Source organism: Oncorhynchus tshawytscha, linkage group LG07 (assembly GCF_018296145.1).
Source record: "Oncorhynchus tshawytscha isolate Ot180627B linkage group LG07, Otsh_v2.0, whole genome shotgun sequence".
Classification (NCBI taxonomy): Eukaryota; Metazoa; Chordata; class Actinopteri; order Salmoniformes; family Salmonidae; genus Oncorhynchus; species Oncorhynchus tshawytscha.
Window position 1 is genome coordinate 4,520,591 of NC_056435.1, and position 24,189 is coordinate 4,544,779.

The 24,189-nt window shown below is 43.9% G+C and overlaps 2 protein-coding genes across 2 annotated transcripts; one reads left to right on the forward strand and one right to left on the reverse strand.

The window, feature by feature from the left end:
• The first annotated feature begins 5,187 nt into the window (after positions 1–5,187).
• Positions 5,188–6,824, forward strand: LOC112253692 (toll-like receptor 13). Its single transcript, XM_042323944.1, is given in 2 exon segments — positions 5,188–5,988; positions 5,991–6,824. Coding segments are annotated over 2 exon segments (816 nt in total). The 5' UTR covers positions 5,188–5,318; the 3' UTR covers positions 6,137–6,824.
• A 29-nt stretch (positions 6,825–6,853) lies between these two features.
• Positions 6,854–12,583, reverse strand: hpxb (hemopexin b). Its single transcript, XM_024425639.2, has 10 exons — positions 12,417–12,583; positions 11,663–11,685; positions 11,250–11,369; positions 10,579–10,736; positions 9,629–9,782; positions 8,758–8,970; positions 8,292–8,384; positions 8,077–8,207; positions 7,499–7,646; positions 6,854–7,208 (listed from the first exon to the last, which is right to left on the reverse strand). Exons 1-10 carry the CDS (start codon positions 12,476–12,478, stop codon positions 6,982–6,984), a joined length of 1,329 nt encoding a protein of 442 aa, XP_024281407.1. The 5' UTR covers positions 12,479–12,583; the 3' UTR covers positions 6,854–6,981.
• Positions 12,584–24,189: the final 11,606 nt, after the last annotated feature.

Genomic DNA, 24,189 nt, shown 5'->3' on the forward strand with positions numbered 1-24,189 from the left:
CAGTTGGTTTTGTTAGGCTATATTTGCCGTGAGCCTAAATGGGTATACTCTTGAAAAAGTTAAGAATTCCATGTTGCATTCCCTGATCCTTCTTTACTAACACATAACTTTGCATGCTACGTCATCTAGTGGACACAAACTGTTATTACACTAAGGAGACACGAAGAAGTGTCTCTTCTAAAACACTGGTTTAGACATTTCCTTGAACACGCAATTAAGCATAACTTGATGTTTCAGAGATTTACTGGTTTGGGTGAGCAGCAATCAAAGCATTTTGTATTTCATCAACAGCGGGAGATTAGTAAGTGCTAGTACCAGTTAGAATTGTAGATCTTAGTTCTCAGAAATGATTTCTTAATTCTAAATTCACTTTATTATTGGGGCCAGCAGTGGGTCTACAATCTCTCAGCTGAGACTCTTTGTTTCCTGATGTATTGCTGGGTTCTTGCTGATTCAGTATGTGGGTACTTCCTGAAAAACTGCCCAATCTGGGGTAATCTCAGTAACCTAACATGAAAGAACTCTGTTATAACAGGACTCTTGAAGTCATACCTTTAGATATTCCGCTGAAAGTAAGCAATTTAGACTTGGCCATGAATAAGATTTTCAAGTTCGTAAAGTTGGATTTTAAAGGCCTATCAAACCTAAAAATCTCTCAAGTGGATGATTGAGACAAAAAGGCTTCTCAACAGTTTTTACCCCCAAGCCATAAGACTTCTGAACAGGTAACCAATGGTTACCCGGACTATTTGCATTGTGTGCCCCCCCCAACCCCTCTTTTACGCTGCTGCTACGCTCTGTTTATCTTATATGCATAGTCACTTTAACCACACATCCATGTACATACTACCTCAATTGGCCTGACCAATTGGTTGTTTTATTTCTTTACTTACCTACACACACACACACACACACACACCTTTTTTTTCGCACTATTGGTTAGAGCCTGTAAGTAAGCATTTCACTGTAAAGTCTACACCTGTTGTATTCGGAACACGTGACAAATAAACTTTGATTTGATTGTGCTCTTGGACACCTAGAAGCTCTTCGGGAGCTGGGTTTGGCTCATAACAGACTCACAACCTTGGCAGACCATTTGTTTCAGGGCCTGGCCAACCTCTCCCTGCTACATCTGGACAACAACCTCATTGCAACCGTCAGCTCCTCCTCCTTTCAGCCTCTCCAGTTTGAAGACAGTGAATTTAACCAAGAACAACCTTTATATGGTTGGCTGCCTAGAAGGCAACCCATAGACTTGCTCCCACAAAATGTCCAATGCTTGGTTGTGACAGTCGGCCGTGGCCTGGAACCCCTCCATCATACTGCGAAGCAACTCCTCGTGCCTACCAATGGTGGCTCCTTGGGAGGAGATAGCGCAGCGTAGCTGGTCCAAGTCTGCTGGGTCAGTCATGGCCAGTTCGTACTATCAGGAATCAAGGTAAGACCCAGATACAGACTGTCGAAGTAACAATGTTTATTGTGGCAACAGGGACAGGCAAAGACAGGTCAAGGCAGGCAGGGGTCGAAAATCCAGGGTAAGGCAAAGGTACCGGACAGCAGGCAGTCTCAGGGTCAGGCAGAGTTCAGTAATCCAGAGGTGGAGCAAAGGTACAGGACAGCAGGCGGTCTCAGGGTCAGGCAGAGTTCAGTAATCCAGAGGTGGAGCAAAGGTACAGGACGGCAGGCAGGCTCAGTGTCAGGCAGAGAGGTCAGGCGGGCAGGTACAGGGTCAGGACAGGCCAAAAACCAAGAGGGTGACGAAAGAGAGGCTGGGAAACGATAGGCGCTGACAAGAAAACCTCTGGTTAGCTTGAACGAGCAAGACAAACTGGCAACAAACAAACAGAGAACACAGGTATAAATACACAGGGGATAATAGGTGTTGTGTCTTTGGCTATGCCGGATTAAGTTATATGACATGCTATTCTATAAAATAATTTCTCCGCAATTAATATCACCTGATTGAGCTAATCATGTAAATGTAATTAACTAGAGTCGGGCACCACAAAATAATATTTATAGAGCTGTTATCTTCCGAATAAACTCTTAAAGACCTAGTAATATTTTACATCAATAGCAGTTAATATCAATCGTCATCTTAAATCAGTTTCATCTGAAAGTTGTAAATTCTTTTATCTGCACGAACCCTGGCTAATAATTTGAATCAGCAACACAAAATTGGGTTTAATTATTTATTTACGAAATACCTAACTAATCACACAGAATTACACATACACATAATTCAATCATAACTTGATTACAAATTACGTCATAAAGGAAAACGTCCCTAGCGGGCAGAACAGAAATGACAGCTTGTTACACAAAGGAAAAGGGCTGGGTTTGAGTGAAAGAGCGGGAAGACTGAGGAACAAAGGGAAGAAGCTGTGCTATCGTAAATACAGTATCTCATGCATTCTAAATTACCGCTCATTTGGAAAAGGAAATGCAATAAATATTTACTCTGAGCTGCGCTTCGGTAGGTTGGTGGTAGATGGAAGGCCGTGTTGCCCAACCAAGTCCTTTGAAGAATGTCTCTGGTGGTCAATTGGATACGTTGTAGTAACGTCGTTGTGTGGTAGACGGGATACTCTGTCTGTTCCTTCCTAACCTGCTAACTCAACGGCTAGGAGGTATCACTTCTGTAGTGAATAAGAGTTCAAAGTTCATACCATTCGCAACAAAAGCTCACGCTGATGTCGGCTTCGTTCTGTTGTTATTATCTGAACCATTCTGACATAGGACCATCGTCCTACATCCCCGGAACAGAAAGTTCTATTGTCGTCAAGGGATTATATAGGAAGGGAGAGGAGGGTGTGTTTGAAAAGTTTTATAGCCCATGTCCCTTCACAGGGCGGGCCACTGAGTGAGCAGCCCTATCTTGTGAAAATCCAAATCTCTAATTTTAGAAGCTAAAATCAAATTTCATCCCATCACAAATAATTTAATATTCAAACATTTAAATTGAACAACAATTCCATGTGAATCCGATAACTCTGATGTGTAGACTTTCCCCATAGAGTTTATGTCATCTTATCATTGATGAGAATGTCTCAGATGACAACCGAACTGACATCATATTCATTAAATACCACCGCATATGTTCAATTGTTCGGATTACCAGAATATAGTTAATTTCCCCCCACCTTCTGATGTTTCCAGAATCTCTATGTTAACCAAGGGTTTTGCAAATGTAACCTCACTAGGGTAGAGAGAGGAAAAAGGGGGGAAGAGGTATTTACAGTGCCTTGCGAAAGTATTCGGCCCCCTTGAACTTTGCGACCTTTTGCAATTTCAGGCTTCAAACATAAAGATATTGTGAAGAATCAACAACAAGTGGGACACAATCATGAAGTGGAACGACATTTATTGGATATTTCAAACTTTTTTAACAAATCAAAAACTGAAAAATTGGGCGTGCAAAATTATTCAGCCCCCTTAAGTTAATACTTTGTAGCGCCACCTTTTGCTGCGATTACAGCTGTAAGTCGCTTGGGGTATGTCTCTATCAGTTTTGCACATCGAGAGATTGAAATTTTTCCCATTCCTCCTTGCAAAACAGCTCGAGCTCAGTGAGGTTGGATGGAGAGCATTTGAACAGCAGTTTTCAGTTCTTTCCACAGATTCTCGATTGGATTCAGGTCTGGACTTTGACATGGCCATTCTAACACCTGGATATGTTTATTTTTGAACCATTCCATTGTAGATTTTGCTTTATGTTTTGGATCATTGTCTTGTTGGAAGACAAATCTCCGTCCCAGTCTCAGGTCTTTGCAGACTCCATCAGGTTTTCTTCCAGAATGGTCCTGTATTTGGCTCCATCCATCTTCCCATCAATTTTAACCATCTTCCCTGTCCCTGCTGAAGAAAAGCAGGCCCAAACCATGATGCTGCCACCACCATGTTTGACAGTGGGGATGGGTGTTCAGGGTGATGGGCTGTGTTGCTTTTATGCCAAACATAACGTTTTGCATTGTTGCCAAAAAGTTCAATTTTGGTTTCATCTGACCAGAGCACCTTCTTCCATATGTTTGGTGTGTCTCCCAGGTGGCTTGTGGCAAACTTTAAACTACACTTTTTATGGATATCTTTAAGAAATGGCTTTCTTCTTGCCACTCTTCCATAAAGGCCAGATTTGTGCAATATACGACTGATTGTTGTCCTATGGACAGAGTCTCCCACCTCAGCTGTAGATCTCTGCAGTTCATCCAGAGTGATCATGGGCCTCTTGGCTGCATCTCTGATCAGTCTTCTCCTTGTATGAGCTGAAAGTTTAGAGGGACGGCCAGGTCTTGGTAGATTTGCAGTGGTCTGATACTCCTTCTATTTCAATATAATCGCTTGCACAGTGCTCCTTGGGATGTTTAAAGCTTGGGAAATCTTTTTGTATCCAAATCCGGCTTTAAACTTCTTCACAACAGTATTTCGGACCTGCCTGGTGTGTTCCTTGTTCTTCATGATGCTCTCTGCGCTTTTAACGGACCTCTGAGACTATCACAGTGCAGGTGCATTTATACGGAGACTTGATTACACACAGGTGGATTGTATTTATCATCATTAGTCATTTAGGTCAACATTGGATCATTCAGAGATCCTCACTGAACTTCTGGAGAGAGTTTGCTGCACTGAAAGTAAAGGGGCTGAATAATTTTGCACGCCCAATTTTTCAGTTTTTGATTTGTTAAAAAGTTTGAAATATCCAATAAATGTCGTTCCACTTCATGATTGTGTCCCACTTGTTGTTGATTCTTCACAAAAAAATACAGTTTTATATCTTTATGTTTGAAGCCTGAAATGTGGCAAAAGGTCACAAAGTTCAAGGGGGCCGAATACTTTCGCAAGGCACTGTATGACTGTCATAAACCTACCCCCAGGCCAACGTCATGACATAGGGAAGATGGGTGACACCTGGAGGGGGGAGGAGACAAGCACAAGGACAGGTGAAACAGATCAGGGCGTGACAGTCACAAGGGACTATCTCATCTACCTATCAACTTTCTTGAAGGTCTGAAATCTTCATTGGTATTCCAGGCAGGTAGTCTTAATATTAAGGAGCTGCAATTAGACATATTCATTCACACACCCCGGTTGTGGTTCCTTGAGATCAGTAAGAATGAGTTCACAGCCCTCACTCCAAAGCTGTTTCACCCAATCTCAAGGCTCAACAGACTGTATCTGTCCAAAGGCCGACTTCAGTCCTTAGATTTCCTCATAGGAGCAAACCTCAGCAGAGTCACTTTCTTGCAGGTGAGAAAGAACAACATAACAGTAGTCAATGAGACAATAAGTTGCGTTCTTTCCCTGCCTTGACATACCTGGACATGCAAGATAATCATTTTACCTGTGGCTGCAGCAATGCTTGGTTTGTCCAGTGGATGGAGAACGACAAGCAAACACAGGTTGTTGGCTCCACAGAGTTTACCTACAACTATCCTGCAGAGCTAAAGGGCACCAAGCTGTTGGATGTTGAGCTTCAGTTCTGTACAGTACACTTAGGACTTTACTACTACATCTCTTCCACTTCTCTGGTCCTCCTCACCCTGATAGCATCCTTTGCCTACCACTTCCTAAAATGGCAGGTAATAGACGGCTATTACCTCTTCTTGGCTTTCCTCCATGACACCAAGCAAAGGAATAAGCACAAGCCTCGTGGATGTCAGTATGATGCCTTAATCTCCTACAACGTCTATGATGAGCCCTGGGTCCTGAAGGAGCTTCTGCCAGAGCTGGAGGGAGAGCAGGGCTGGAAGCTGTGTCTCTACCACCGGGACTTCCAACCAGGCAAACCAATCATAGACAACATTATGGACGCCATCTACGGAAGCCGCAAGACCATCTGTGTGATCAGCCACCGCTACCTGAAGAGTGAGTGGTGCTCCCGGGAGATCCAGGTGGCCATCTTCCAGCTCTTTGATGAGCAGAAGGACGTCCTGATTCTGGTGTTCCTGGAGGAGATCCCAACCCACCAGCTGTCACCCTACCACCGGATGAGGAGCTGGTGAAGAGACACACCTACCCGAGTTGGCGCAGAGCTGGGGAGCACACCAGGGTCTTCTGGCAGCAACTACGGTTGGCTTTAGAGACCAAGGATGGCCCTGCTGAAGAAAATCCCATCCTCTCTGGGGTGGAGGCACTGTGACTGTGACTACTTGATTTGAAACAACCATCACATTCTGAACCTTTTCTTTACATCTGCATGGGAATATCATTAAGAAATGCTTATACATAATTAGCCAGTTCATGATCACATTTACCTGTAAGACTTATTTTTGCGGGTCAACATGTAGAATTACTCATCTGAATGTATTACTTGATTTTTTCCTGTATCTTAATTATCTCATGAATGAATGCAATATAATCATACTATTTCAGTTTCTTTTTATCTTTTTAATTCAACTCATCTCTGTCATACACAAATGTTCAACAAAAATGTGATAAAATATTATTTGAACCTTAAAAAACATTGTTTGGGTGACTTGTGAGTTGTGGTGTCAAGTTAAAGTAACTGCCAAGTGTTTCCAGATTTCTATGAAATATGTCCTATAATTCATTCCAATATGAGATAGTTTTCCTTCCACATTTTTAAAAAATGAAGTATGATTAAAATGCAGCTTTTCTGTGTTGGAAAGGATGTGTGGGTACCCCAACACAACAGAACGGTTTTGGCATATACTGATCATTACAAATATGAATGCGATTAGAACACTGATAATATCATCCTCTATGAGGAAATAGCAAGCATTTTTGAAACGGTCTGTTTGAGATAAAAAATTTACCTGGGATTTCGGAAGTGTTTTTTCTCAAATGTATGCTTTGGCTACAGAAAAGAGTATAGGATGAGTCAACATTATTTGGGTATGAGTTAACAGAAAACCTTTACTGGACAGTTACTTTAACATGTGATTATACATTTTGATGTTGTCCATTGAGAACAGATGATCACAGTTGTTATTCTTCGAAAAGGTATCTAACATAAACTGACTCCTATTCGACACAGCCCATCATGTCTGGGGTGATGTTTTTAGGCTCTTGGAGTATCCTGCTGAAAGCCAGGAGCCTGGGGGTCTTGTAGTGGTAGTACTCAGAGCCCACAAACACTTTGACTCCATCAGGGCCACACATGCCTGCCTCGATGCCGGAGATGGGCAGTGGGGCCTCTCTGGCTACTACCCTAGGGGTGGCAGACAGGTCAATGTCCTTCATCATCCGTCCTATAGGGGGAAATAGAGACAGGAAAATAGTTTTTCACTGAGTGTGTGAAAGGTTCCCAAAGATGACGCCACGTTTGCCCCGCAGGTCTTGTGGCACGTCAGGCCTCTCCAGCAGGGGGAGGTAATGAGTCATTAAAGGTCCAATGCAGCTGTTTAAATTTATTTTTTTTAACATCAAATAATTTCTGACACAGGAAAATCACATTTTTTGTGAATATTGATGTAAAAAGAGCAACACTTTTTTTTTGGATAGATTTGAATGTACTCAAGTTCAATGTCCAATTAGTTACCTTGAATAATGTGCACAATATGCTGATTTGCACAAACAAAGGCTGCGTTCACAGGCCCTTCGATGCCCAGCTCCTCATTCAGGCTTTTAGGGTAGCCCTCAATCAGAGTGGAGGGAGCTGCTGATTTGTAGATGTAAACTTGGTCGCCCTGTCAACCGGAAATGGTGGTATTCAGGTGTGTTTTATGTGCCATGGGACAAACAAAGGCATGATGATGTAACAAACAGTTGACTGAATGAAAGTCATTTTCTATATACTCAAATCAAATCCATTTTTGTTGTTGTCACATCCTTCGTAAACAAGTTGTAGACTAACAGTGAAATATTTACTTAAGGGTCATTTTCCATCAATGCAGAGTAAAAGTGACACGAGGCGTAAATACATTGAATAACAATAAAGAGTAAAAAATAACATCAGGGACTACAAGTACCGAGTTGATGTGCAGGGGTACGAGGTCATTGAGGTAGCCATGTACATATACTGTAGGTAGGGGTACTGTAGTGAGTAAAGCTCTGAACATGTTATTTATCGCAAGTGAAGTCCCTGTCTTCCCCTACATCCTGTAACCTTTGACCCACCTTGATAATGTAGATCTTGTCATTGTATGAGAAGACTGCGTCCACGCCGTTGGTCACTTCATTCCAGGTTCTGGCAATGGGGAAGGTATGTTTACCATCACGATGGGTGTCTAGACGCATATAATTATGACCTGAGGAAGTGGGACGGAGGTGAAAATTGGCAACTGTCTAATGCGAGTTGTGCGCACAATTGAACACAAAGGCTTAGTTCTTACCAGTGAAGGCATAGGTTTTGCCTGAGTCGTCTGAGGTGATGGCATCCAATGTAACTTCACTGCATTTGGGAACCTTTGCCTCACCGCCATGGCCTACAATCCAACAATAACATGTCTCAACACAATCCAAAAGCTTTTTTTCCCTGAAATGGTGTTGTTATTACCATTCACCATTCATATGTTCAATCTCAAACCATGCACACTGGGCAGAGGAGGCTGGTGGGAAGAGCTATAGGAGGACACACTTATTGTAATGGCTGGAATGGAATAAATGGAATGGAGTTAAACATGTGGTTTCTATATGTTTGATGTGTTGATGATACCATTCCATTTATACCATTCCAGCCATTACAGCCATTCCAGCCAATGAGCCCACCCTCCTACAGCTCTTTCCACCAGCCTCCTCTGACAATGAACTGATTTTGATAAAGGAGGAAGGGTAACATCCTTTGCATGGTTCTCTTACCGAAATTGAGGCACCTCATGAAGTAGTGCCTGGAGTCCTTAGGGTACACACCATTCACCTCCCCAGATACAGGGTGGAACCGGGTGAAGTTGTGACCATGGAAACAGTAGTATTGCTCTAGCCAACGGAAGGCAGACGTACAGTTGGGCAGGTGGGCCCACTGTCTCTCCTTTACTGACTGCGTGACGATGTCATAGTTGTACACTTCTTCTCCTGTGAGAGAGGAAACATATGCTAGGCAGCACACACCAAGACTAGAAAACTTGATATCCATAACACATTTCCTGGTATGTTGTCTGTGAATAAATTATAAATGTTTAGGGCCTCCCGGGTGGCGCAATGGTTAAGGGCGCTGTACTGCAGTGCCAGCTGTGCCATCAGAGACTCTGGGTTCGCGCCCAGTCTCTATTGTAACTGGCCGTTACCGGGAGGTCCGTGGGGCAACGCACAATTGGCCTAGCGTCGTCCGGGTTAGGGAGGGCTTGGCCGGTAGGGATGTCCTTGTCTCATCGCGCACCAGCGACTCCTGTGGCGGGCCGGGCGCAGTGCGCGCTAACCAAGGTTGCCAGGTGCAGGGTGTTTCCTCCGACACATTGGTGCGGCTGGCTTCCGGGTTGGATGCGCGGAAGCCATCCATTGGTGCGGCTTGGTTGGGTTGTGTATCGGAGGACGCATGACTTTCAACCTTCGTCTCTCCCGAGCCCGTACGGGAGTTGTAGCGATGAGACAAGATAGTAGCTACTAAAAACAATTGGATACCACGAAAAAGGGGTAAAAATAAATAAATAAAATGTATAAATGTTTATAGCAACAAACCAGAGAAATGTTCATTATGGTCTTATGTGGGACATCAAAGGGTTAACAGGCTTACCCTTGAAGAATAGGACAGAGTCTGAGTTACACTCTCCCTTGGGACACTCCACCGCAGCGTCCAGGTGGCTGGGCACCCCTGGGAAGTCCAGCTGGATGTCCTTGGGGTAGCCCTCCTCCAGACTGTGGTTATAGTAGCTGAAAACCTTGTCGTCCTGTAATTGAGGAGGGATGGAGAATACGGAGTATACTAAGTGAATGCTGTCAGAGGTGTCATATACCCCCAAAATCTGAGGGTGCACAAAGTATGTGAGGATGGCAGGGGGGTGGTCCGAAGTTGGAGAATTTAACCTTTTTCAAACACCTGCACAGCCTTTTCCTGCAAATCTAGAGCCATAATCATTCTGCTTTATTATTTGTAAAAAAAATGTTTCTTTTTCTGCATATCTCAAGCTTTCTGTCTGTTCCTGACTGATGGTTATTTTTTTAAAGAAACTAAATATGCTTCTCCGCATCTCTGCTAAAATCTGGGTAAAAGATTGAAGGAATGTGAGTCTTATTCAGTACATTTAGTTATTGCTTGCTTTTATAAAGTCTACCAACCTTGCTAGCAGGCATGCTAGATAAGATAGTTCGACAAGCTAGCTACTCCAACTTGATTGATAGCCTGTAATGGCTTCTTGCTAGCTAGTTATGCGGTTGGGAGATTGGGAGCTTATCTGGGCTAGCTAAAGCCAACTTCATAAAGTTGCTAGGTGGCTGGCAGCATGACAGAGAAACAACAACCAAAAATGTTTTAAAATAAATCAAAATAAATCTCATATATATAGTATGTCTTTTTTTACAGGACAAATCTGAGAGGGCACATGCTACTATGCCACCTATGGGAACACATGATTGCATAACTTGACTTTTAAAAAGATTGCCCAAGCTGATGAGTCACTAGTAAAACTACGTGTTAAAGTTCCCTATTCATATGGATATCGACTACATCATTGATATTTACAGTACCAGGAAAAAGTAGATGTGATCATGTGTTTCATGTTTTTCTCTGTTGTGCATGCGGAAGGCAGCGTCAACATGCCCCAGGTGATGGTAGTCATCTAGCTCCCTGAAGAAGGCACTGGAGACCTGAGCTTGACCACTGAAGCCGTTCCACAGGTGATCCCCTTAGAGTAGCATAGTTCAGATTTGGGATCAGATATACTCATGGAAATGTAAGCTTACACTCTCCTTACACAAATATCTAGTACAAACCCACGTTTACAGGTCATGTTAGCCCATATCAAAATACCCACTAACTAATCCACTACACTCTTGAAAATAGGGTTCAAAAAGGGATGTTTGGCTGTCCACATAGGAAAACCCTTTTTAGTTCCAGGTAGAACTCTTTTGGGTTCCATGTAGAACCTTCTGGGAAAGGGTTCTACATGGAACCCAATAGAGTTCTACGAGGAACCAAAATGATTCTACCTGTAACCAAAAAGGGTTCCTCAAAGGGTTCTCCTATGAGAACAGCCGAAGAACCCTTTTAAGTTCTAGATTGTACCTTTTTTCTAAGAGCGCACCCGTAACCCTAGCCATCCCGATGGGGACATAATGACATTTCATGACAATGACAAAGCCCACTGTAGGGAGAATGAGGGTAAAAAAAAAGACGACTCATAACATGGTTTTGATACCCTTGAAGAAGAAGGTGTGTCCTTTCTCGTCGGGGGCGATGGCGTCAAACTCGATGCCGTCACACCGGTCTGGGTTGGCGTTGTGGTGGACCTGATCCTCGTGGTGGTCGTGGTCGTGGTCTAATGGGCCAGTCAGAGTCAAGGTGAGATGCAGGTTGAATGACTTTTCATTATTCCAACATTTCTCCACATGAAAGGGTGCGGTGTGGTGATTTGGAAGTCATGCATCCTACTCTCATATAAAAGCATGTAGGACATGAGTAACGGGCTGAAAGGGAGTTGAATAACACCTGTGCCCGTGGCAAGTTGCAACCCTAGTTGTTTGCCTTGCCTAAGCACGCCTGGATCAGTCAATGAGTTTTGAGGTCCTACATTTTGACAGGCTGTTAAATGAATATGGATCTTAGACTCACCTGACATCATTACATCATGGATCCTGCGTAGAAAAAAAAGCAGACATTATTCATCATAAACCATAATGTCCTCATTCTGATGAAACATGAGTGAGGTCATAGAGATGGGAAATGAGATAATACACTGCACATCATAACTCCACCCTCTGGGTAGACAGACCAATAATGATGCTGGAGTATACACAGCCATATTCCAAATAGAGCAGCTCAAAGGGACACCTGATTGATATGAAGGGGATCTGTAATGATGAGGTAACGGGGTGAATCAGTGACAGAAGTGCTGAGGTACACGACTGACTTTGACCACTCTTTGTGTGTTTTGGGTTATTGATCCTGCCTTGATCTCTGTGACATTGCAAACAAACTTATGGAACTAACCCAGCCAATGTGGGGGAGCATAGTATCCAATTGGGTTGTGTAAGACATGTCTTAACACAGCACAGCGAAGCCCATAATGTGTTGAATAAAGTAACAATTCAACAAAGTAAGTACAGAGGCAATTTAGAGGCAGTGTATTTTGCTGTGGCTACCCTGAACATGAATAAGAGAATAATAAGATGCCATTTTGGTAGCCCAGCGGTTAAGAGAGTTGGGCCAGTAACCGAAGGTCGCCGACTGGGTGAAAAATCTGTCAATGTGCTGTTGAGCAAAACACTTAACCCTAATTGCTCCTGTAAGTGGCTCTGGATAAGAGCGTCTGCTAAATGACTAACATGTAAATGTAAAGGCTTAGCAGTTGATCAGCAGTACTCACGTTGGAGCAGCATAGCTGAGTGCTAGTGCCAAGCACAGGCAGAGTGTTTGGGAGAGAAGCATCACGTTGAGCGGTCCTCCTCTGGGTCCAGGTATCGAAGAGAGCTGAGCTGAGAAAGGTGCCTGAGAAGGAGCTGACCAGACCTTTTATAATGGATCTGGATTTACCAATGTGCCTTTTGTGTGTGGGAGTGTGGGTAGTTCTGCACTTTGTTTACTGAAAGAGCAGGGGGGTTCTGCACTTTGTTTACTGAAAGAGCAGGGGGGTGGTTCTGTGCTCTGTTTACTGAAAGAGCAGGGGGAGTGTAGGACTTTTTTCTGTTGCAAAACCATTATTTAGCAGAAACTGGTTTTATATATGCATCTCATATAATGCAATCAATATGAGCACATTTAAAAATGAGTTTATATGGCAAATTCTAATAAATATTGAACATGTTGGGATGTTACACATTCATCTGGTTTGGCCAACATCATTGGGTCAGATGAAATATCATTTCCTGGATTCAAGGGGCACACTTTTGGCAAATTTTAGCCAGGACTTTGGACAAGTGAGTTCATCAAGTAGGAGCACAGAAATCAGAGTCAGACAGGGAGATAAACAGTAGTCTGTAACAGAAGGAGCCTTGCTTATCTTTGATCTATCATTTGAAACTATAGACACTGGATTTCTAAGAAAGAAGTCAAAATAAAGAACAAGTACATTGCAACCTCTCTCACTCCAGTGTTAATCTCCTAAATTGTAATTACTTCGCTACTATGACCTATTTATTGCCTTACCTCCTTACTACATTTGCACACACTGTATATAGACTTTTTCTATTGTGTTATTGACTGTACGTTTGTTTAGTCCATGTGTAACTCTGTGTTGTTGTTTGTGTCACACTGCTTTGCTTTATCTTGGCCAGGTCGCAGGTGTAAATGAGAACTTGTTCTCAACTGGCCAACCTGGTTAAATAAAGGTGAAATAATTGTATTATTATTTATTTTTTTAAATAAAGATTTAAACCCAATCCAAATGTTTTTCAAGGTGTCAGGCTCATGATACATGTATTCAATTTTACTGAGTCATTACCATAGCGTAGGCTATGACACATGACTGTGTTTCACAACATAACTACTGGGGATAGACAGCATTTCAAAAGCTTTCAGACTTCAACCTTACAAAACAAATGTGCAGTCAGACTGCAGTGTACAATAACTGCAGTACATTGTAGTATAACTGTAGTTATTTTGCAATTACTGCGTCCAAAATACCACAATAGACTGCAGTTACTGCACTTTTAGTTTTAAAACGGCAATCTTTTTTTGTAAGGGCAGAGGTGAAATTACAGCAACATCACATACCCTGTTGTTACACATGATATAAAATTGACAATTTTGTAAAAGTTAGTTTATTTTGTGAGTAATCACCTACTCATAACAACAGCAATTTCCATTTTCATTGAAATACCTATAACTCTAATAACAGAAATAAAGTTCCACCCTTACTTTTTGGTCAGTGCTAGTGGGGATCCTTGAGACATCCCTACTCTAAACCATAACCCTAACCCTAACCTTAACCTTAACCTCTACCCTTACCCTTGCCCTAACCCTAACCCTTACCTAATCCTAACCTTAACCATTACCCTTACCTAACCCTAACCTTAACCCCTACCCTTACCTAACCCTAACCTTAACCCCTACCCTTACTCTAGCCTTAACCTTAACCATAACCCTTAGCTAACCCTAACCTTAACCCTTACCTAATCCTAACCTTAACCCCTACCCTTACTCTAGCCTTAACCTTAACCATTACCCTTACCTAACCCTAACCTTAACCCCTACCCTTACTCTAGCCTTAACCTTAACCATAACCCTTACCTAACCCTAACCCTTACCTAACCCTAACCTTAACCCCTACCCTTACTCTAGCCTTAACCATAACTCTTACCTAACCCTTACCTTAAACATTTATGGGGTAGGGATGTCCCAAGATTCCCAGATAGCACGGACCCTTAATTTTGTGTTATATGGTGTAAATAATTCACTGTTCTCTACACTGTAGCAGCTATTAAAATACAATTATACTTCTGCTAAATATATTTTTGCTATATACAGCTATACTTCACACGTTTCATATGGTTCATTATCAAACCATGATTATCACATTTAAGGCAATGGGCAAATTAAAAACAAGCTAAAACATTTGCTGCAAATGAAATTGTTCTCTGTGGTAATAAAGATGTAATCTTCTCTACTGTTCTCCACAACTATGTACAGTGTCTTCTTTCACAATTTTTACCCTACATTGTAACTATGATTCACTTTTTCTAGAAGAACATGAAATTCTCAACAGGATTTAGGATTATGCCAAAGTAGTTGTTATTTACTGAAATCTTCATCGGTGTTCACTAGTGAATGTCTACTTCTTCTCACCTTTCCATCCTCATCTTGACAAGTTCACCCCTCCAGTGCCTGACTTGTATTTATAGATCTTGATACAGTGGTTCATGCTGTCTGACACCACAAGCTGGCCCTCTGGCAGCAGGGCCAGGCCTCGGGGGCTGCTCAGTCCCTGGGTAACAAGTGGCCAGCCTAGGCCCTTGGCAGGGTATAGCAGGACACGATGCAACCTGCCCCAGTCTGCCACCAGAACATCCCCATCACTGTCGATGCTGAGGCCCCAGGGGCAGGCCAGGACGGGCCCCATGCCGGAGCACACCCCCAGGACACGGATGGTGTTCCAGCCAGGTTCCAGCACTCGGATGCAAGGCGCACGGCCAGTCTCATTGCCCCGCTCAGACACAGCCATCAGTCCAGAGGTCAGGCAGGCAGCCACCAGGTAGGGCCTGTGGAATCCTGTGATTATGGTGCGCTCCAGCCTGGCGCCTGTCTTGGGGTCCAGCATCAGGACAGTTAGAGTTCCGCGCTTGATGTCGGCCACCAGGAACTCATCCAGACGGGTGACGGTCACTCCCCTGGGTGCATCTAACTCTTCATGGGTGGATCCTATCACGTTACCCCCGAAAGTCTGGAGGAGGCGTCCATGACGGCTGAACACCAACACGGCACGCTCTGCAGCACAGGTCAGCACAATAAGGCCCTTGTCGTTCACAGCCGCATCAAAGTAGTTGCAGATGCGGGCGGATCTATCAGTTCCGGTAGGGGACACCTGCTGCACAACATACTTCTGAAGGTCGGTCACCTGAATTCGGGCGTTGCCACAGTCCACCACAAAAAGCTGCCCTTTGACAGTGGCATGGAGCCCGCTGGGCAGGTTGAAGTCAGAGCGCCCTGAGCCCTGCTTTCCAAACTGCTTGATCAAATTTGCTGACTCAAAGGCACTTGAACCTGCTTCCTCCTCCAGATCTCTCAAGATTGGCCATGGTTTGTCTCTCCTACTATTGTCTGATTGTTTCTTCTTGGTTGTAGGGTGGCTTTCACTGTAAATAGCCGACATGGACAGAGATTGGCTCACACGGTTAGAACCTACACTCCTTCCCTGGTATCTTGATTCTCTTTCATCCAAGCTTGTGGGGCTTCTGCCGCCAGACTCAGACCCATTCCCTTGCTCCATGGTTGAGGAGGCAGATGATAGACAGGAGTGGTTGTCTCTCTTAAATCCCAGGTGAGCACCCTTTCCCCCATTGATCAAGGGACGGGTCTTGCTGGAGAGGTCCGCCGTCGACATGGCACGTCGGTGTTCCTGGTTCAGGGAGACATTGTTACTAGGGGAGGGGCTGGTGATGTAGTTGTAGCAGTCCTCACTGCCAGCCGGGGATGGGGGACTCCCCCCATTAGTGGATGTTCCACGGGGGGATTTGCTGGGTGACAGGCTTCGACGTGAGCGCGCGCGTCTTGAAGATAGGTCCAGGAGGCTGTACCTGGGATGGGTTCCTCCACGGCTGGTCTTGGGAGAGGTCTGTGGTTGGTCACTATGTTCAGATCTGCCGCCTTCTGGAGGGCAGGAGGGTTCCTCGCTGGGGACGAGAACCAGGGTCCTTTGCGTTCTCTGACACTTGAGGATGGAGCTTTTCTTGTTTCCAGTTTGTCCACAGCCTGGTTCGTCTCCCTCCGACTCCCCTTGGCTGGAGATAGGAGGGATAGCCAGGAAGAGGTCCTGGTCATGTGCGTCTAGCTCCTCATCCATGGATGACTCAGATGCTCCTCGATGCCGGGGACTGAGTGGTGGCTTTGAGACTGGTGACTTTGGCTCATCCTTGTCTGTGGTGGACAGGCGGAGCTTCCTGACTACACGCATGCTCCCACTATTTGATGCGGATGAAAAGTCCTTCCGAACTTCAAATGATCCACGGTCTCCAAACTTCATCTCCCCTGAGTGAAGAGCACATTTCTTCCCTGTTTCACCGCAGACACCAATAGGGTAGTTCAGATTTTGATCCTGGACTTCTACCTCCCCTAACCTAACATCCTTCCGCTGCGTACCGGGCTGAAAAGTGACCCTCTTTAAGGAGAGGGAGATTTCCCAAGGCTGTGTAACTTCTGCCACACCCCTCTGAAGCTGGTTCTTATTGGGTCCCCCAATGCTTCCACCCCATCTCTGGACCTGCTCCTTCAGTTGGCCCAGTTTGTGGAGCTGCCGGTCCACCAGGGACTGTCCAACCCGCACCGCCGCAGCGTTCTCCCTCTTCACCTGCTCCAGGCACCGCTGGGCTTCTCGGTGGTCCTGCTCAACTTTTTCCAGCAGTCGGCGCTCTTGTCTCTGAGCCTCAATGATGGCGTTGTCAAGCTCTCGGTTAATTTGCTCCACCTCACTTGTCTGTCGTTCTCTAAGGCTCTGCAGCTCTTTCTCACCCTGCTCTACATTGCAGAGGGCCAGCGTCACCCAGCTGGGTGGATCGGTAAGGGATAGGGGTGCGAAGATGGACCCCCTGGGGGAGTTTAGGTCTCTCTGTATGGGGGAGGTGGGTGACAGGGAGGTGGGTGACATAAGGACTGAGAGGCCAGGGAGGGAGGTTTTTCTCTTGGAGCGAGACCTCATTAACATCATGGAGGAGAAAATTGAGAATCTTCTTGTTGGTCTGGTATGTTTCAATTTTCAGCTTGCTGTTGAATCCTGGGAAAAGAGCGTGAAATAGTTGAATTTGTGTAAAATGATCAGCAAGAAAAAGGTTGATGTTGGTCTCAAATTTGAGTGACAGGGAAAGACTAAATTTGTACCCGTGGATGATACTGTGGGGAGGACGGCTCATAATAATGTCTGGAATGGAGCAAATGGAACGACATCAAGCACATTGAAACCATTCTACCATTCCAACAATTCTGCTCCAGCCATTACCACGAGCCCATCCTCCCCAATGAAGGTGCCACCAACCTCCTGTGATTTGTACCATATCTTTATTCAAACAGTGACAGACACTTTGGTAATCAAAGAACAACAGACTCAAAAAACATGTGTATGTTTCTGCTCTGACAATGAACAAGAAACAGATGCCTGTTTCCCAAACCATCAGACTACCACCACCATGCTTGACCGTTGGTTTTCGCCAGACATAATGGTTGACTGAAGTTTGACAAAAAGCACCTGGAAGCACCTGGATGATCATCAAGACGCTTGGAGGAATGTTCTATGGATAGATGATACAAAAGTATAACTTTTTGGACAACATGGGTCCCATTATTCCTGGCAAAAACCAAACACTGCATTCCACAGTGTGAACCTCATACCAACGGTGAAGCATGGTGGTGGTAGTGAGATGGTTTGGGGATGCTTTGCTGCCTCAGGACCTGGATGACTTGCCTTAATAGAAGGAACCATTAATTCTGCTCTGTATCAGAGAATTCTACAGGAGAATGTCAGGTCACCCTTCTGTGAGCGGGAAGCTGAAGCACAGCTGGGTCATGCAGCAAGACAATGATCCAAAACACACAATCAAGTCCACATGAAAATGTCTAAAAAGCTAAACATTTGAAGTTTTGGAATGGATCAGTCAAAGTCCAGACCTAATGATCCCAATTGAGATGTTGTGGCAGGACTTGAAACGAGCAGTTCATGCTTGAAAACCCACAAGTGTCACTGAGTTAAAGCAGTGGGCTAAAATTCCTCCACAGTGATGTGAGAGACTGATCAACAACTATAGGAAACATTTGGTTGCAGCCTTGCAGCTAAAGGTGGCACAACCAGTTATTGAGTGTAGGGGGCAATTACTTTTTCACACAGGGGAATTGAGTGTTACATAACTTTGTTAATTAAATAAATAAAATCATTTTTTAAATCCTTTTTTTGGTGTTATTTATAAATGCAGGTTCCCTTAATCTAATATATGATTTTGGTTGAACATTCATTATAGGAAATATGCAAAAATAGAGAAAATCAGAAAGGGGGCAAATACTTTTTCACAGCACTGTAGGCTAAGTATGAAGCCCTAGTCAGAGAAACCTTTCAGCCCCAGAAGCAAAACAACAGGGCTTTTTCTAGGATGAAAGAGTGGGGTATCAGTTTACCTCAGAGCGCTGCACAATAAGGTCCCCCTGGAAACATGTGACCTCAGAGTGTGAATGGGTTTAAACACAGTTTCTCATGTATTGAATAGATGCATCTTCATTCTCTTTTGTATTTATCTAGGACCGATAACCCGTGTAAAAACAGATAACCCGTGTAAAAACAGATAACCCGTGTAAAAACAGATAACCCGTGTAAAAACAGATAACCCGTGTAAAAACAGATAACCCGTGTAAAATCAGATAACCCATGTAAAAACAGATAACCCGTGTAAAAATAGATTATCCATGTAAAAACAGAACCTGTGTAAAAACAGATAACCCGTGTAAAAACAGATAACCTGTGTAAAAAATTATCCGATTGATCCATTCAGAACACGCAATTGGAATAAAATATATTTAAAAGAACAAAACATCACAAGATAAAATAAACACATTTGAAAATAGAAACTGGCCTCCCAATTCACATTTTTCTGAATATAACCAGTCCAAAGAATAACTGACAGGTGTACAGACACATACTTGTTTGATGGAATGTGAGAAAATAGGCCTGTGTGTCCGTGTGAAACAAATCCCAGTCACTCTTTCGGAGTGCGGCTACCGGTCCCCTCTCACATTACCCAGTTAAATGTTGAATGAGGGACCCTGGTTGCTAAGTTACCCAGGGACCTGCATGGCGCTAGCTGAGGTGTTGAGTGGAAACGACAACATTCCTATTGAGGACACCTTCACCAGTATCAAGTGTTCGACATCCACTACTGTATAAGTATGATAACTGACAAAATACTGTATGTCAGAAATACATTTTTAAAAGATCCCCCAAAAGATCCTTATAGGTTTACTTAAAATGCTCATCAAGGAAAAGGTCAACATTACAATGCCAACAAATTGCAGTTAAATTACAATAAAATCAATGACAATTTATGACATCTGTCAAGAGTTCATTGACATATTGGGCACAGTACTTGTGCAAACCTATTTATGCAAAGTTATAGTACTTCCTATATTTTGTTATTCATTCTATTAGCCTTGATTAAATAGAGCAGAAAGGATCTTACCTGGGCCAGGTGCACTCCTTTTCCTCCACTGCTCTCTGTGCAGTGTCCTACAGCGTCACATCCTTCCTCTGTCCCATCCACACCTCTCCGTCACACCCCCTTCAGCCCCTTTCCCGCTATCCCTCTTTCTTTCTTTCTCCCCATTCTTCACTCTTCAGAATAGTTCGGACTGCATATCTAAATTCCCTTACACTGTCAATTTCTCTCATGCACACAAACCCTCTGTCAAACCCATATCAAACCCAAATTCAAGTTCCCCAACATAATACAGCCTACTACCTTATTCCTGTTTACAGATCACATGACAAGATGCAAGATAACCCCATCCAACTTCAAATCTGTGTACTGTGGGTTTCAAGCAAGATAACACAGTCAACCATCCCATGCCCTTGCAAGGTCATAACTTGTCAAGAGGTAAATGGGCTACATCATGATGATGTTGAAGGCGCTGCACAATATTAGTCAAATAGACTTAGAGATCAGGTGGAACATCATTTCACTTGCACGTTATAACCACTAGATGTCAGCAGATAGTAAAGGAAGGATAAGTTGTGTGACTTGACACTGCTGTTCTGATATTGATGATGTCTGTGAGCCCATATAGATCTGTTTGGGTTGGTTTGCTTTCGCACTGTGGGTGTAATTGAGCAATTTGCATAACTCCCCATGACTTGAGCAACTTAGCTACATTGTTTATATTGATTTTAAAACAACCAAGCTAAATACAAAACCTGACAGAAGCATTTGGAGTCAGTTTTTGACACCTGCTGTATTTTTTTATTGTTTTCCAAATGGGATTGTTTTGAGAAAAATGTTTGCTAACTCCGCTACTAAGGAATGAGAGTGTGTTTTCATGTTAGCTGCTGTAGCTAGCTAGGGTGATTCTGCCATTAACTTTGGTGAACAACCTTTGTATTTATTTTTTATTTAAAAAGGCAAGTCAGTTAAGAACAAATTCTTATTTACAATGACAGCCTACCCCGGCCAAACCCGGATAACACTGGGCCAAGTGTATGCCGCCCTATGGTATTCCCAATCACGGCCAGTTGTGATACAGCCTGGAATCAAACCAGGGTGTCTGTAGTGACGAGATGCAGTGCCTTAGACCACTGCGCCACTCGGGAGCCCTTGCATACATGCAAACGTGAATGTGAGAAACCACCTGAAAAGAAGAACATCAACCCCGTTGCAGAGTTTTTTGGGACAGCCTTCTTCATCTTCACCAGTTGGTTTCAGAGATGCCAAACTTAACGGATACTGGAACTGCAGCCACCTGTGGCATATGGGGTTGCCCTGTCCATCTGCGTAGCCATCACAACAGCAGTGAGGTTGGTAGCGACATATAATTTAAAAAAAAAATATATATATATATATATATGGGGAAAAAAATCTTAAATTGACATTTCTTCTCTATAGGTTGGTAGTTACTTCTGGTATGGAGTAGGCCTGTAATAGTAAAGATGAATAATTCGTTTTACTTGTTCACTCTTGTTTTCTAGTGGAGGCCACTTACTAACGGTCTGCATGAGTGCCGTCAACAGGCAGAGCAAGCCACTCATGGCACCTTTCTGCATCAAAATGACTGTCACGGTCGGTATTCTGGGAGGGTGAGTGGGTCACTGTCAACATCCTGAGTCTCCAATGCTACATAAACAGCAGTCCACCTGCAGGATGGTGGAATGTTATTACTGTTCCACAACAAAGTGTATGAAATGTAGAGCGCAGTGTATGAATTTCAGATGTTCACTAAACTTTTTAACATCATTGTTCTTTCATTCTTATACTGAACAAAAATATAAACGCAACATGCAATGTGTTGGTCCCATGTTTCATGAGCTGAAATAAAAGATCCCAGGAATGTTCCATGTGCACAAATGTGTTTACACCCCTGTTAGTGAGCATTTCTCCTTTGCCAAGATAATCCATTACCCTGACAGGTGTGGCATATCAAGAAGCATGTTAAACAGAACGATCATTACACAGGTGCACCTTGTGCTGGGGACAATTAAAGACCATTCTAAATTGTGCAGTTTTGTCACCCAACACAATGCCACAGATGTCGCAAGTATTGAGGGAGCATGAAATTGGCATGCTGACTACAAGAATGTCCACCAGAGCTGTTGTCAGATCATTTCATTTTAATTTCTCTTCCATAAACCGCCTCCAACGTCGTTTTAGAGAATTTGGCAGGACATCCAACCGGCCTCACAACCGCAGACCACATGTAACCACGCCAGCCCAGGACCTCTATATCCGGTTTCTTCACCTGCGGGATCGTCTGAGACCAGCCACCCGGACAGCTGATGAATCTGTGGGTTTGCACAACCAAAGAATTTCTGCACAAACTGTCAGCTCATCTGCGTGCTCGTCGTCCTCATCAGGGTCTTGACCCGACTGCAGTTCGATCTCGTAACTGACTTCAGTGGGCAAATGCTCACTGGCAAGCTGGAGAATTGTGCTTTTCATGGATGAATACTGGTTTCAACCAGGCAGATGTCAGACAGCGTGTATGGTGTTGTATAGGCGAGCGGTTTGCTGATGTCAACGTTGTGAACAGTGGGGTTATGGCATGGGCATGCATAAGCTACGGACAACGAACACAATTGCATTTTATCGACTGCAAATTAAATGCACAGAGATATCGTGACGAAATTCTGAGTCCCATTGCCGGGCCATTCATCCGCCGCCAACTACTCTAACACTGGGCCTGCTGTGGTGGCTAACTGCTGGTCCTAACACTGGGCTGGCTGTGGTGGCTAACTACTGGTCCTAACACTGGGCCTGCTGTGGTGGCTAACTACTGGTCCTAACACTGGGCCTGCTGTGGTGGCTAACCACTGGTCCTAACACTGGGCCTGCTGTGGTGGCTAACTACCCTAACACTGGGCCTGCTGTGGTGGCTAACTACTGGTCCTAACACTGGGCCTGCTGTGGTGGCTAACTACCCTAACACTGGGCCTGCTGTGATTGCTAACTACTGATCCTAACACTGGGCCTGCTGTGGTGGCTAACTACTCTAACACAGGGCCTGCTGTGGTGGCTAACCACTGGTCCTAACACTGGGCCTGCTGTGGTGGCTAACTACTGGTCCTAACACTGGGTCGACTGGGTTGGGCCCATGGTCCGCTGCTGTTCTGGTTGGCCTGGTGCTGAGATAGGTCTCTCAGTCATGCTTCACAGTATCTATCCTTCTCATCCTCTTTATTATGATCAGCGTTTAATCCTGTCTTGTGTTTGTTCTGTTGCTAGGCTCCTCCCTCCTGGGGGACCCAAGAATATGACTCATCATGTAGAAAAAAACAGCACTTGTTTGAACTGTGAAACACTGAGGTGTAGTTTATGCATAGATGCATCTGGGACTAAACATATTACCTATCAACTTGGATATGATATGTTTTCTTCGAGACAATTTTCTCTGACATAAAGGATGTCAGGAAGATATGAGACCCATGTTATATTATAAACTCAGATTAAATAGGTAGGCCTACCATCACATCTTAACACTATGTACTGTAACTAACTATCTCTGTCCATCTGCTACAGACAGTACCAGTTGTGTCTTTGTGTCCTCCGCTAGCTGAGAGCCCACCACTCCAAACCACTGATAAGATCATTAATTCCTCTGCTTCTTCTTTAGCCTGAGAGGCTAACAGCTATTTCCTCTCTGAGATCCAGCATTCTCTGTCCGACACTCCTTCATGGAGCGACACACACGTGGTGAAACTTCTCCTTAGACACAGATGGGTCCTCAGACGTCCGTGTTTTTGAATGTCACACCGAGTCCTGGAGGCTCCCTGCCTGGCTGACTGATTATTACTATCGTTGGTCTGTCAGCATCAATGGGAAATGATATTGGCCCACAGTCGTATCAGACCTCGCATGTTATTGATAAGACTGTTAAACTCCACAAGCCAGCTGCCCGCCCGCCTCCAACCAGGGTGCAATTAAATCTACATGCCTCTCGCTTCTGTTTGTGTGACAGAGAGTAATGGGACCAATAGTTAACTGTAACAAAAAATTATGTGATACATCGTGCCTTATATTACAAACACACACGACAGCGCCACATATGGGTTATTACCAAATATGATCTATTTAATTCTAGTCATGTCAGGTTTTCCCAGCATACAAGGGCGACTGATGCGTAGATAAATAATTAAGAAAATAACATTACTCTTTGAATACCAGAGATGGACAAAAAAAAGTCATATTCCACATTATATCTTATTATTTTGCATCTCTCGATATCAGTTCATAAATATGGTAATAGTC

Coding starts and splice junctions, on each gene's coding strand:
- hpxb (XM_024425639.2), bottom strand. CDS start 12,478: ATGCTTCTCTCCCAAACACTCTGCCTGTGCTTGGCACTAGCACTCAGC. Junction 8,208..8,291: donor CAAAACCTATGCCTTCACTG/GTAAGAACTAAG, acceptor CCACTTCCTCAG/GTCATAATTATATGCGTCTA. Junction 7,209..7,498: donor TATTGTGCACATTATTCAAG/GTAACTAATTGG, acceptor TTCCCCCTATAG/GACGGATGATGAAGGACATT.